Here is a 14,038-nt window from a genome sequence, read left to right on the forward strand (position 1 = left end):
AACTGTATGGCTTGAGTTTGCATGAATGGAGGATTAATTCTGTTCAGTGTGTGGTTTCTGGTTTGCCCAGGGATTAAGATTTAGTGACTGCTGGCGGTTCCCATGGACACAGCGCTAGCAGCCGTGATAGCTAGAGGTTTGACTGGCACGTTCTTCAGGCTTATTAGCACCTCTGTGTTGGAGTATTAGGATGTTTACTGCAACGCAAAGCTAATTGCTCACATGCACACAAACCCACGCACCCACTCATACACAAAGATTTAGAAGGTCATTAATGTGGTCATTTAATTGTTAAATAAATAAGATGTGCAAACAGTCCTGTTAGTCCCAGATAAAGACTTCTAAAATCACACCCTGGTGAGAGACACATTGACACATCCTGTCTGAAGTTAATACTAAATCTAAGCAGCCATGAGTGTCTAATGGAGAGAGTGGAAAAGAGAGAGTTAGCAGGGACATTTTGTCAGTAATGAATTACCAGTAGCAGTTTTCTTAGGCCACTGTTTACACACTGAGACACTTTCAGCACTCCGTTGATCCATAATCAGTCTTAATTCTTTCATTACGTTTCTGTTTTTTTCCCCCTCGTGTTTTCCTGGGAAAGGTGAAAGCAAACAGGAATTCCTGAATGAAAAGATAAACACACACAGGCAAAACATGTTCGGGTTGAGCTGAGGAGAGGAGATGAGCTCTAGTTACTCAGGAATCTTGTTGAATGATCTCAGCTCCGCTATAAACGGTGTTTAGAAACCTATCGAGCTGCTTCTCTTTCTACTGCCTACATAGACAGCTGCCTTCTGAGGGAACATCCTAACCATCTTGGAATGCTCTGCATAGACACAAACATAAATTGCGTACCACACATCCACATATGAGACTCAACTTGCGATTTGTTTACATAGAGATTGATGTTAGCATGTTGCTAAGCTAACGATTCAATAATCATCATAAGCATACAAATACTGACAAATATTAAATAAAATATTATTTTAGTGATGCTTTTTTAGTATCAAATGAAATCAAAAGATGTTCACTTTGGCATACTTTTAAAAATAGTACATAAAAATTATGTACTTGCATAGATATACTTATCTTTATACAAGTACAAAATACCAAATAAATGCATTTTTTTAACACTTAAATGCATGTTATTTACAATTAATTTAAAATATTTTATAGTTTAAATTTAGATTAAATGCAATTATATTATTTTTTTACCCACTTAAATAGGAGTTTAGGACTTGCATCTTAATATGCAATTTCATAATTTGTCTTTGAAATATGGTTTAAATATTTTGTCAAATGTAAATATTCTGTCAAGCATTCATGGTAATTAAATAAACTTTAATGTCATTTCTATTGAAACGTGTATACCATGTATTTAAATTGAATTGTAATTAAACTTTTGAATTTATTTAAAATATATATTAACATTAAAATGTAATATCGAATAACACACCACAGTTTAAAATTATAATCAAGTCCTTTGCATGTGCTTTAGTTTTTAGTGTACTTTAAACTACATCTTTAAACTTTAAATAACATCAATATGTTTTTAATAATCTTTTGTTGTTGTTTTTTTTTTTTACTTTTAATTTTACATTTTGTCATGAAAATGTACTGTCTTAAGTTTCCTTTTACTTCATTAATATTGTATTATCTGAAAGTACAGTTTTTAAATATATACTTGGAGGTACACTACAAGTGTACAATTAAGCGCACTTCTTTTTCACAAGGGCAGCACGGTGCATTCTGGGATTGCCTTTATTGCTACAGTGGCTCTTAGAAGAGAACATAATTAAGTCTTTGCATCTAAAGCACAGATATAATGCCTACTTATGTAGGCAGCTCACTAAGTTTTGAAGCAAGTCAATCGTTTCGGCAAGATATTGATTAGAGCTGGCAGTATGGAGTGAATTCATTCTCTGTGTTACACAAAGGCTGTCGTAGCGCTGACAGAGACTTCAGCAGCTGCGTTCATGTATGTTTGTGTGTGTATGCGTGTGTGGCCGCCAGCGCCGTGCCTTGTTGCGTGCTGCGTTGTCCACATGGTTCTCGTTACAGAATGAAGGATGTTTGTTTTCTCTATTAGTGATTCTGTCCCCATTATCAAGATCTCAATCAAAAACCGCCTGCAACCACAATTCAATAAACGTGCACAATTTTTATCTCTCCCTGTCTTTTCATCTCACACATTGCCTACTTATCTAAATGCGGACATACCATAGACATCTGTTGTTTTTATAAAATGCGAACTAGCTAACATCAAATTTCTTGACAAACTTTCCTTTTCTTTCTTCCCTTCCTCCATCCTTTATCATATTTCTAACTCTCTCTCCCCATTTAAAGTTGTTGGTGGCCAACAGTTCATGCTTTCGAGTCCTTTAAGGGCTTAGAGTGTCTCGGGTGACAGGATGATGTGTAACAGGTGTGTGTGTGGGAGAAAGAGAGATTGTGGTGCTAACAGCCCCAATGACACCACTTAAAACATCCCCTTCAACTTCCTTTGGCATTACACTCTTGCTCTGATATGTGTGTGTGATCCATGTGTGTGCGTGAGAAGTGCGTGAAGTGTAGTGTTAGAGAAATAAATGTGTGCTGGGATGTTTCTCAGGAAGGGGATTGAAGTACTTTTATATAGCTATGGACATGGTTTAGAAATTAAACTATAAAAATGACAAATATGAACGTAGTGTAATATATTTATGGGTTTTTAGTATGTGTGGTTATACATTTTCTCCCTTTCTTTCCCCCCAGGCTACCAGGGCCACACTAACAGATCATTGCTCCTCGCTGGGTGACTCTCTGAGGAAGGAGAACGAGTTGGCGCTCATCATAGATGGACAGACGCTAAAATACGCCCTCTCTTTCGAAGTGCGACAGTCCTTCCTCGACCTTGCGCTGTCTTGCAAGGCTGTCATATGTTGCAGGTATATAGACAAAGACACACATAAACATCCCCACAAATATATCAACATCACTGCCTTAATAAACAAGCTAATGATAAAGTCATTGCTCAGATGTTGCACTTGAAGCTTTGACGAATTAATGCAGGTTTTTAAGAGAAAGAAAAATAGGAATAAATTATTGACAACCGAATCAGCAGAGGCAATAAAATTTTTATGTTGATAAATAATCAGTAAATGTGATTATTTAATAATCTTTATATTATATACAATATTTAGTGTATTTTTTTAATTATATATATATATATAATATAGTAATGTTTCTTTTTACTTTTTACAGTATTATACACCGTGTACTGTTTTTACAATATTTGTATATATAGATCAAATAATTTGATGCAACATATTTGAGTTAAAGGTCCCGTTCTTCGTGATCCCATGTTTCAAACTTTAGTTAGTGTGTAATGTTGTTGTTAGAGTATAAATAATATCTGTAAAATTATAAAGCTCAAAGTTCAATGCCAAGCGAGATATTTTATTTAACAGAAGTTGCCTACATCGAACGGCCCGTTTGGACTACACCCCTCTACTTCCTTCTTTAATGACGTCATTAAAACCGTTTTTTGACTAACCTCCGCCCACAGGAATGCTCCCTCAACTCTATCGAAATTCGTTTATGTACTTGCGCACTTCTTATAACTTACTGTGTTTACTCAGCTCTTACGGTGATTTTCTGAAGTAAAACTGACGCTTCATCTTTTGTGTGATGTACAATAAACTTTATTAAACTCATCAGTATATGTTTGATCATCATTCAGACATCAGACTTGTAGGCTATTATTAATAAATAATGTATGCATACAAGCAGATGACAAATACGTTATAATAACCGTAATTAAACTACTAAACTATACCTGTTTCATCTCTATACAGCACTCTGACTCTGTAGGCATTATTGTCCGACTCGAAATGAACACCGTTACTGAGAGTTTCTGATATTATCATCATTCCGTGAGATGAAATTGTCCTGAGAGACTGTGCGCGAGCTCGTGAAGCTCCGCCCCCTGCGTCGTCCAGCAGCAGCTTATTTGCATTTAAAGGGCACACACTAAAACAGCTTGTTTTTCTGAGCCCCAAAAAATGTAAATTTAAACATGCTGTAAAAAATGATCTTTTGGCCATTTTGAGCTGAAACTTCACATACACACTCTGGGGACATCAGAGACTTATTTTACATCTTGTGAAAAGGGGCATAATACGGGACCTTTAAAATTAAAATCGACTTGGAATGCAGACTTTATTATCTTGGCTAATCTGAGCAGTTTGAGACATACATTTTTTTTGAAACTCTAGAGGAGACACATGTAATATTCTTAGTTGTTTTTTTATCAGGAAAAAATAAGAACGTCATAAGCATGAGTCTCAGTTTGCTCTCCATATAATCTCATTGTTTTCTAGGAGAGACATTTAAGATTTTAAAGAGATCTTCTCTGGGGTTTGTATTTGTTATGGGTATTCATTCAGGCATTAGCACTGAACAGCCGTGCTTGTGTGTGTACTGCGTGTGGCAGTGCATGTGTGTGCGTCTTTAAGTAAAAGGTTGTGTCTTGCCCTGGGTGACTAAATAACTGGTGAAAATAAGCGCTTGGCTCCCAGAACAGAGAGGCTGTGCAGAGGTAATGTAATATACTGAGCTCTGTGCAAATGTCAAACTAATGACTCACTTACTGTCATTATACACTCACACATACTCTCACACACAGGTAGACAATGCAGTCATTCACATCACATTGTTGATTACTGTAAATGTTTATCTGAACATAATCTGAATATAAATAAGTGTGCTGTAAGCTTCAGACAGCTCTGATTCGATAATAAAGTGTGTTTCCATCTGTGAGAGGGAGTAATTGACTTGCTGTTGCATGAAGCCCATATCCGGACTGTGGTCTCCAAGGCCCTACAAACCGACTGAACCAGCCCTTCCAGCACCCCCCACACTGTCCCGAACTGCACATATTCACAGACAACCAGCAGAGAGGAGCACAAATGTGTGTGTGTTGGAGAGAAAGTTTGCATCTGTGTGTGTGTGTGTGTGTGTGTGTGTTACACGCACGGTTTCCTGAGTTCACACTCTGTTTGTTTAAAGAGCTGCTTTAACCTTCTTATTTTCTGCTCAATTCCACCATGGAGAACATTAGCCCGCCTTTCATCTGCCTCCGGCCTCCGATCTCCCCCCAGCTCACTGTGAGCTATAGAGTTATAGTGGAAAAAGGGTGGAATTGATCAACGCAATGACAAGAGAAAGTGCTTTGGGGAGGATTTGTCTTTTCGATTTTCAATTTTTATGAGTATACCATGCTCATGATATTAGGGAGATCATACGTGTCTGTACTAGCTCATACTTTTCTGGCCAACTTTGAAACGTATTATTGCAGCACTTCTAATATTACGGTCTCCTTTTGGTTAAGTATTTGTGCTGTAGCATTTCTCAGTTTTTGTGTAATAGCTGCTAAATGAATAAATGTAAATATGTGTCAATGATCATTAATTTTCCTTTAAAATACAAATCTCATCCAACACCTTCCATCGGGAGAAAGAGAATATAGTTTAATGATAGTTTCCTGATTACATGTCTCCAGGCTTCACTAAAAGTTGCTTGAAATGTTTTTTCTTTTTTTGATGTTTTGGTACTGTGTTCCATAGCACATTTACTTCAAAATACGTTGGTAAATGTCCCAAAAAACAAAACAAGTTATTTTGGAAAAATATACATGGTGGTACTATCATTTTGGCATAAATATTGAATCAGAATATACGGCTAATGTTGAATGGCTGTCAATAAGGAAAGATGCTTTTTATGGTTCCAGAGTGTATAGTTATGACAATAACTAGCTAATTAGGAACAATCAGCCTAGGATCCCAAAGGAAGCCTTTTTTAGTGCTGGATCAAGCGAAAATGTATATTTGTATAAAAATATATTTGAACGTGTTTAAGATATAGACTGAGAAGGCTTAATTGGTTAGTGGTACAGAATGCTAATGCTGCCTTCACCGAATTATCATAAATACGAGTTTCCTAGTTAAAAATTGGACATGAACGCCCTTTGAAGTCAGATTTACCACTGGGGATAATGTTTATATCCAAGTTCCTGAGTTGGGAATAAACTTTAAACATGGCAGAGGGGAAAAGGATTGCTGCTGTGACTGGTATTCTTTATTAATTTTTTCCCACAACAGCCGCATCTCCTTGTCATTAAAGTAGTACATATTTACATATATGAATAATCATTTGAAGTGTATTGTATGTTTTTATGCGCAGCAAAATAGCCTATATTTCACCAAAATTCCAGAACTGTCAGCAAGCTATCTAGATAACGCGGTAATTGTTTAAATGGTTGTCAATCTATGGGACGCTAAATATAATTATGGTTTTAATAAGATTTTCCCAGTAGATAAGCAAGAAAAAACATGGTGTTGTTTATATGTTTATCAATGAATGGGAAGCTAAATATAATTATAGTTTTAATAAGATTTTCCCAGTAGATAAGCAAGAATGGTGTCTGGTGTCCTCCACGATTCCTGTTCTGTCCAACAACAAAGCACTTGAATGCTTTGTTCCATTAAAAGTGAATTATGTTCCAGTAAAAGTTCTTTTAGACAATGGAATCACTTTGGGGTCTAAATTGTTCATGACACCGAATCTCTTGGTCACTTTACACTTCTCTTTTGCTGTCTGATGACATCATCAATGTCATGACATTGCCCATTGATGCACATTATAAAAGGTTTTTAAGAGCAAATGTGAATTTGTTTAATGCTTGTTTGCTGATATGTAACTTGAACGACTAACTTTTGTCATATTTTTCTTTCAGGGTGTCTCCACTGCAGAAGTCAGAGATTGTGGACATGGTGAAGAAGCATGTGAAGGCCATCACACTGGCTATCGGAGACGGAGCCAACGACGTAGGCATGATACAGACGGCACACGTGGGAGTTGGCATAAGCGGGAATGAGGGCATGCAGGCCACCAACTCATCTGACTATTCTATAGCTCAGGTCTGACACACACACACTCATGTAATTCATTATTCTGTGACTCGGTCACACACACGCATCTGATCCTTAAAACTGTAATTATACTACCACAGCACAAAACACACAGCAGTCTTCTGCCCACAGCGCTGTTGTATCCGGGTAGCTGATCCTGCAGTAATGGTTCACATGTGTTCCTGCGGGCAAACTAATTCTTCTCTCAAACTCTTTCTCTTTAGTTCTCATACCTGGAGAAGCTTTTACTGGTTCACGGGGCTTGGAGTTACAACCGGGTCACCAAGTGTATACTGTACTGTTTCTATAAGAATGTGGTTCTGTACATCATAGAGGTGCGTACATAATATCAATCAAGTGTGTGTGGGACTTTTCAAGGGGTAGTTCACTCAAACATAAAAATTCTGTCCTTATATGTCATCATGTTCCCAACCCATATTTTTTTATTACTTTTTTTTTTAAACACAAAAGATCACGTGAAAGATTCATGCTGCTCTTTCACATGCTTTGTTTTAGGTATGAACAGAACTCTCTAGATACAGGGTTTGTACTTAAAGTGCTTGAAGTCCTTAAACCCTTGAAAACAGTCATATTTATGAAGAGGTACTTTAGTGCTTTAAGTATTGAAAGACAATATTTATGAAATTAGTATTTAATTTAAAAAAACAAACAAACACTAATACGTTAATTTTATGCAAATTACCGCTGCAGTCCATTTTATATAAATACAGAGCGAATTATTTATTTATTTTTTCCATAGATTGTTCATATATTTCCAAGTATATGATACAGCTTTCATTCTTCAGGACAATTATATATTAATAGAAAAAATCAGTTTGAATGAAGATATCTTTGTCATAGTATCCTTTCAATGGTTAAGGGAATTTCCCATGACTGGGATATGCTCTTCTATGCACTGAAAGTTCTAGGGCTTCATCAGTCATTGCATACTTTGCACATGATGCACTTTATTTGTACCATTTTGTTTCATTAGTATACTTTTATTTATCAATTTCCCTTGTTTAGAATTTCAAAGATAATAAAGATATTGTTTTGATAAGCGAGATCTCTAATTGTAAACCTTGAAAACCAAAAAAGTAGTGCTTGTAAACCATTTAAAAAAAAATAGAAATAGCTTTTTGGGCATGCAGTTTTTTAAAATGGTTTATTCCTTATCCAGTAATCACAAACAGCTACAAGTATCATCAAAAAATCAGAAATTAATTGGTCAAAATGTGTGGATACCTTTTAAATAGATGTTATAAACACACAATTCATTTTTGCACTATGCATTTTCGAAAAGAAGGTCATACGGTTTGGAATGACATGAATGCAAGTAAATAGTTTATTTATCTTTTTGGGCAAACTGTTCCTTTAAACAACATAGTTTTGCCTTTGGAATGTGTTGTATTGCATGGTATGAGATCTCAAAACTTTTTAAAGAGTCATCTAATGAGCCATTATCCACAAACACAAACATGCTTGCTTACTCTTTTTTTTTTTTTTTTTTTTTTTTCTGATCCTTTTGCTTGCGTTTTTTTCACATAGACACCCTTGCGTACATTAAGTAGACTGCTTGCAGCTGTTTATGGAAGTGTTTGACAGTGATAAATGAGATGCCCCCTCACTAGTCTCTGCTTTCCATCACACACACACACACACTCGCAGGCACAGACAAAGAGCCGCTGACCCCTATCTATAGTGGCTGGGTCCTTCCAGTTCAAAACTGCATACCAGATACACTGTCATCCGAGAGCTGTTTAAGTGTGTGTGTGTGTGCGCTAGGTAGAGTGTGAGCTTTACTGACAGGGTCACCGTGCTGTCCGGTGGAGCATTTGTCAGCTGTGCCACCCCCTAAAATGGCAGCAGGTGCAGAAACATGCCCCCTCACCCCCCCTGAGGACTCGGCCTCTGTGTATCGGACTGTGTGCTGATGTGGGTGGGTGTGTGTGTTACGGGAAGATCTGGGTAAAGGTTAAATGTTTAGATGTCTCTATATTTTTGGAATGCGATTGTCTGTGCACATCTGTCAGTGTATTTGGGGGAGAGGGGTGTTTTGGGGGTCTTACTGAGGATTAGCTTCCAGCAAAGAAGAGCTTTAAAGGTCAAAGTTCACAGACTGTCTTTGTCTTCGTAGCAGAGACATTATGGGGGATGGACAGCAAGTGTACATGTGTATGAGTGTGTGTGTGTAGTCTTTTGTTTGTATGAACTGACCTCTGCCTTGAGTTTGATGTTGTCCGAAGCACTTTGCTAGAGGGTTTCCATGTTACTCATCTTATTCATGCCATCTATTTATCACAGTATTGGTTATCTTCACTTCTGTATTTTTAACAAACTTCCTCCTCTTTTACCCGCAGCTTTGGTTTGCATTTGTAAATGGTTTCTCTGGACAGATCCTGTTTGAACGGTGGTGCATTGGCCTGTACAATGTGGTACGTGTGTGTATGTGTGTCTCTGTCTCGCTCTCATTTTTATGTTCATATGTTTCAAAAATCTGAGCTGCCTACCTATACGTCATTTTAAGGCATCTTAGGTGCATTCCTGACAAGGCTTTGGCAGCATCAAATGTATCATTCATAAAGACAATCCCAGAATGCACTGCAGCAAATTTCGTGGAAAAAGTTCCAACATGGTCAAGATAATGATGATCAGTAATAGTGATAGGCCAATATCAGCCTATCTTTGACCCAATTTTATTTATCAGAAGATAAAAGGGTCCACTTTGTAACTATAATGTGTAACAAGTATTTAATTTACTGGGTGTCATTAAAATATGTTTTTGAAACAAGTCTCTTATGCTCATCAAAGCTGCATTTATTTGATAAATATACAGTAAAAACAGTAATATTGTGAAATATTATTACAATTTAAAATAACTGTTTACTATGTGAATATATTTTAAAATGTAATTTAGTCCTGTGATAAGAAAGCTGAATTTTCAGCATCATTACTCCAGTCTTCAGTGTCACATGATCCTTCAGAAATCATTCTAATATGCTGATTTGATGCTCAAGAAACATTTCTAGTTATCAGTGTTGAAAACAGTTGCTTAATATTTTTGTGGAATCCATGATACTTTTTTCAGGATTCTTCAATAGAAATGAATAGAATATGTATAGAACGTTTAAAATAACAGCATGTTTTTGAAATATAATTCTTTTGTAACGTTTAAAAATGTCTTTACTGTCACTTTTGACCAATTTAATGCATCGTTGTTGCTAAATAAAAGTATTAATTTCTTTAAAAAAAAAATATATTTATAATAAACTACAATACTTTCATGAAAGTTCATGTATGTTTCAGATCTTTACTGCTCTCCCTCCTTTCACGCTGGGGATAGTTGACCGGCCATGCAGTCAGCAGAACATGCTGCGATTCCCTCAGCTGTACCGCATCACACAGAACGCAGAAGGTTTTAACACTAAGGTACCGTACACCAAGAGTTCAGTAGTCAAAACTAATGCACAATTTCAGTCACAAATTACTCACACTGACACAACAAATACTATGAGACATAAATCTGTCTGCAGTGACTGTTTGATTATGTGTGATTATGATCATCACGCTTGTCTACATCCTGTGCTATAATTGATTATCACGGTCTGATGTGGTTTACAACGTCAGCGTGTTGTTTGACTTGTGATTTCCCTGTGGATAAACAGCAGTGCAAGAAGAAGTTCTGCTGCCATCCAGATAATAATGAGATTCATGAGGCTGAAATAAGACAGTCATTCATTTATAGCTGAGGATCAGTGTTTGTATGTGTGTGTTTGTGTGTTTTCGGGGTGATCTGGGGGACATTACACTAGCTGTGCAATTGCAGAGAAGCTGTTTGTGTGGGCTTTGTGTATCTTGGCATTAGTTTGTCTTGACTGACTCTCCCCCTCTCCCGTTCCTGCTTTCTGTCCCTCCCTTCCTCTCTCTTTCATTGCCTCTTTCTCTTTTTCCAGGTCTTTTGGGGTCACTGTATAAATGCTCTCATTCACTCCATTATTCTCTTCTGGTTTCCACTCAAAGTCCTGGAGCACGGTAACTATCTCAAGCACTCACAAGCACACATGTAGACCACTCCGGCTTGAGTGTGTCAATTGCTAAGTATCTTTCATCGCCCCTTTTGTTCCTTCAGACACTCCTTTTGACAACGGCAACAGTGTCGACTACCTGTTCGTGGGGAACATCGTCTACACGGTGAGTTGTCAGCGTGGTATTTGCTTCTCCATAGCTCCCTGCCAATGAGAGGTCACACATCATTTCCTTGCTAGAGCTGTTATTCCGTTCGCTGGCTGCCAGTGTTTACACTGTAAACTTGTTAATGTCTCTTTTCGCTGGATATTCTTAAAAAAGTCCTTGTGAAATGATCCCACAACTCAAAGCAAGAATGACAGGAACTCTGTGAGGAAACTGATCAGAACAGACAAGGCCGCTCACCAGTGGTTTTTGTGGGCAATTTATGACTTAAATTCTGCGTTTCAGCTCTAGAATTTATGACTGTCTTTTAACTAATTTATTACTTAAAATGCTTGAAATGGTTCATTTAATATGAAAAACTATATATTTTCAAAACCCCAAACCGAGGTTTATGAGTCAATGAAGAGCTAGCAATGAATTAAATCATAAAAATGTAAAAAAAAATAATAATAAAAAAATATATATATATATCAGTGGGGATTTCTTTAAGACTGCAAGGGAAGCTCGGCTTCCCCTATAATGTCAAAAAATTAATGGTCAAATATGTATTATTGTGTTAACATTTTATTGACTAAAAATGCGTTAGAAAATGTTCATTTCAAAGACGAGTTCGTTCAGAATCAGTTACATTTAGCAGGTCGGCTGACTCGATTTCCTTCTCATACATTCCCGTAGCGTCACAGTGCATTTCCCTGTTGAAGCCCAGCGTCCATTGACTTCAATGGGGCTGCTCTGAACAGTTTTTTTCAGTGCTTCGAAACTAGATGGTCATTGGATAAATGCTGCGATTATGTCCCGCCCACGGACGCTCAGCGTCTCTGGGGGTGAATGAGGAGTGGGCTGGCCTGGACTCCGGGCTTCTGCGTGATGATTGGAGGGTCTGTCGAAAGGCTGCGTCTCCTTTTGATTGACAGCGATTTCATACAATAAAAAGTCGCTGATGCTGAAGCTATTCGAGCTCAGTCCCATCGTGGATTTTTCAAGTGTAGTCGAAAGACAAACTGCTGCAACCTATTTCTTGGTATTTGCTTGTCGAAATTTCACACAATTATACATTTATACCTTTATTATATTATTACTTATTATATTTTTGTATTATTATTAGTAATAATTGAAAAATAATTATTAAAATAATAAAAAAAATATATCATTAGTAGTAGTATTATTATACTTTATTATATTATTATTTATACCTTTATTATATTATTACATGTATATAATTATATTTAACTCTGCTGGCCATTGAGAGGACACTGGTCAAGTCACTGGAAAAGATGCCTAGTTGGTACGACAGGGTCACAGAGCATTTTCTTGAAAAGGAACGTAGAATTTACGTATAAATAAATGTACAATTTTTATGATGTAGGCCAAAAATGAGCTTCCCCTCTTTGAAAGACCAGCAGCCGCCACTGATATATATATATATATTCCATTCCATACATTTCCAAACATTCTTTTTGCCATTAATTGTAATAATCCAGTGAGATTTCTGTATGCACAAGGAATCTGACAACAGCCAGGATGATCTGATCTCACCATCATCGAGTCCGTCTGTGATTACATGAAGAAACAGAAAAAACTGAGACAGACTAAATCCAGAAGAACTGTAGGAACGTCTCCAAGATGCTTGAAGAAACCTTCCTGCAAAGCTACCTGAAAAACTATGCGCAAGTGTACCTGGACAAAAGCTGTTTTAAACGCAAAGGGTCGTTACACCATATATTGATTTGGATTTGTTAATAGAAGTTAAATCATAAATAAATTCAATTTATGATTTTATTTTTGAAAGCATTCTCACTTTACAGCATTTTAACACAAGTGCCAGTACTTTTCACAGTACTGTAGCTTTGCAGGAAGGTTTCTTCAAGCATCTCGGAGACGTTCCCGCAGTTCTTCTGGATTTAGTCTGTCTCAGTTTCTTCATGTAATCACAGACGGACTCGATGATGGTGAGATCAGATCATCCTGGCTGTTGTCAGATTCCTTGTGCATACACAAATCTCACTGGATTATTACAATTAATGGCAAAAAGAATGTTTGGAAATGTAAACTGATATTTCCTACTGACACACTACAGCAAAAGATATAAATAACTGACTTAAAACCATTTTTGGGGTGGGGATATTAACATGCCTAAGACTTTTGCACAGTACTATATATATATACACACAGCTCTGGAAAAAATTAAGAGACCACTGCAAATTTTTCTTAAATCAACATCTCTACATGTATGGCAGCCATTCCATTCCAGAATTCCAACACAGGCACACCTCATTCAGAGGTGCTGATTAGGTGATCACCTGAACCAAATCTTTAAACCAAAATTTAATGAGGAAAGGTATAAAAACCACTGCTGTGGTCATCACTATCCTCGCAATAGGACCAGCTGGGTGGCAAAAACAGTGCTAGTAGTACCTCAAAAGTAATTGGAATAAAAAAAGAACTATTGACCATGCCAAAAGAGTTAAAAAGAAAAGTTTTGAGTGAGGAAAAAAAGGGTTCAATTCTGGCTTTACTGGCAGAGGGATACAGTGAGCGTCGGGTTGCTTCCATCCTTAAAATTTCAAAGACGGCGGTTCATAAGAACAAGGTCAAGCAGCAGACATTGGGGACAACAAAGCTACAGACCGGCAGAGGGCGAAAACGACTCTCCACTGACCGGGATGACCGCCAACTCATTCGAATGTCACTCAACAACTGTAGGATGACATCAAGTGACCTACAAAAAGAATGGCAAACGGTAGTTGGGGTGAAGTGCACGGCGAGGACGGTTCGAAACAGGCTCTTAGGGACAGGGCTGAAGTCGTGAAAATCTAGGAAAAAGCACTTCATCAATGAGAAGCAAAGAAGAGCCAAGCTGGAAGAACACTTGCTTCCTTCTGCTCTGACAATGT

The 14,038-nt window shown here is 37.2% G+C and overlaps 1 protein-coding gene across 9 annotated transcripts in view; it reads left to right on the top strand.

Moving 5' to 3' along the window:
• atp8a2 (ATPase phospholipid transporting 8A2) overlaps positions 1 to 14,038 on the top strand; it is a 59,261-nt gene that overhangs the window by 34,684 nt on the left and 10,539 nt on the right. For all 9 annotated transcript variants that reach the window (XM_079862548.1, XM_079862545.1, XM_079862546.1 and 6 more), the window contains 7 exons: positions 2,758 to 2,930; positions 6,779 to 6,962; positions 7,178 to 7,288; positions 9,314 to 9,388; positions 10,260 to 10,382; positions 10,907 to 10,985; positions 11,083 to 11,144. In XM_079862548.1, coding sequence (XP_079718674.1) covers positions 2,758 to 2,930; positions 6,779 to 6,962; positions 7,178 to 7,288; positions 9,314 to 9,388; positions 10,260 to 10,382; positions 10,907 to 10,985; positions 11,083 to 11,144 — 807 coding nt within the window. The remainder of the gene's footprint in view (positions 1 to 2,757; positions 2,931 to 6,778; positions 6,963 to 7,177; positions 7,289 to 9,313; positions 9,389 to 10,259; positions 10,383 to 10,906; positions 10,986 to 11,082; positions 11,145 to 14,038) is intronic.

The sequence above is a fragment of the Squalius cephalus genome, assembly GCF_949319135.1.
Source record: "Squalius cephalus genome assembly, chromosome: 25".
NCBI classification, from domain to species: Eukaryota; Metazoa; Chordata; class Actinopteri; order Cypriniformes; family Leuciscidae; genus Squalius; species Squalius cephalus.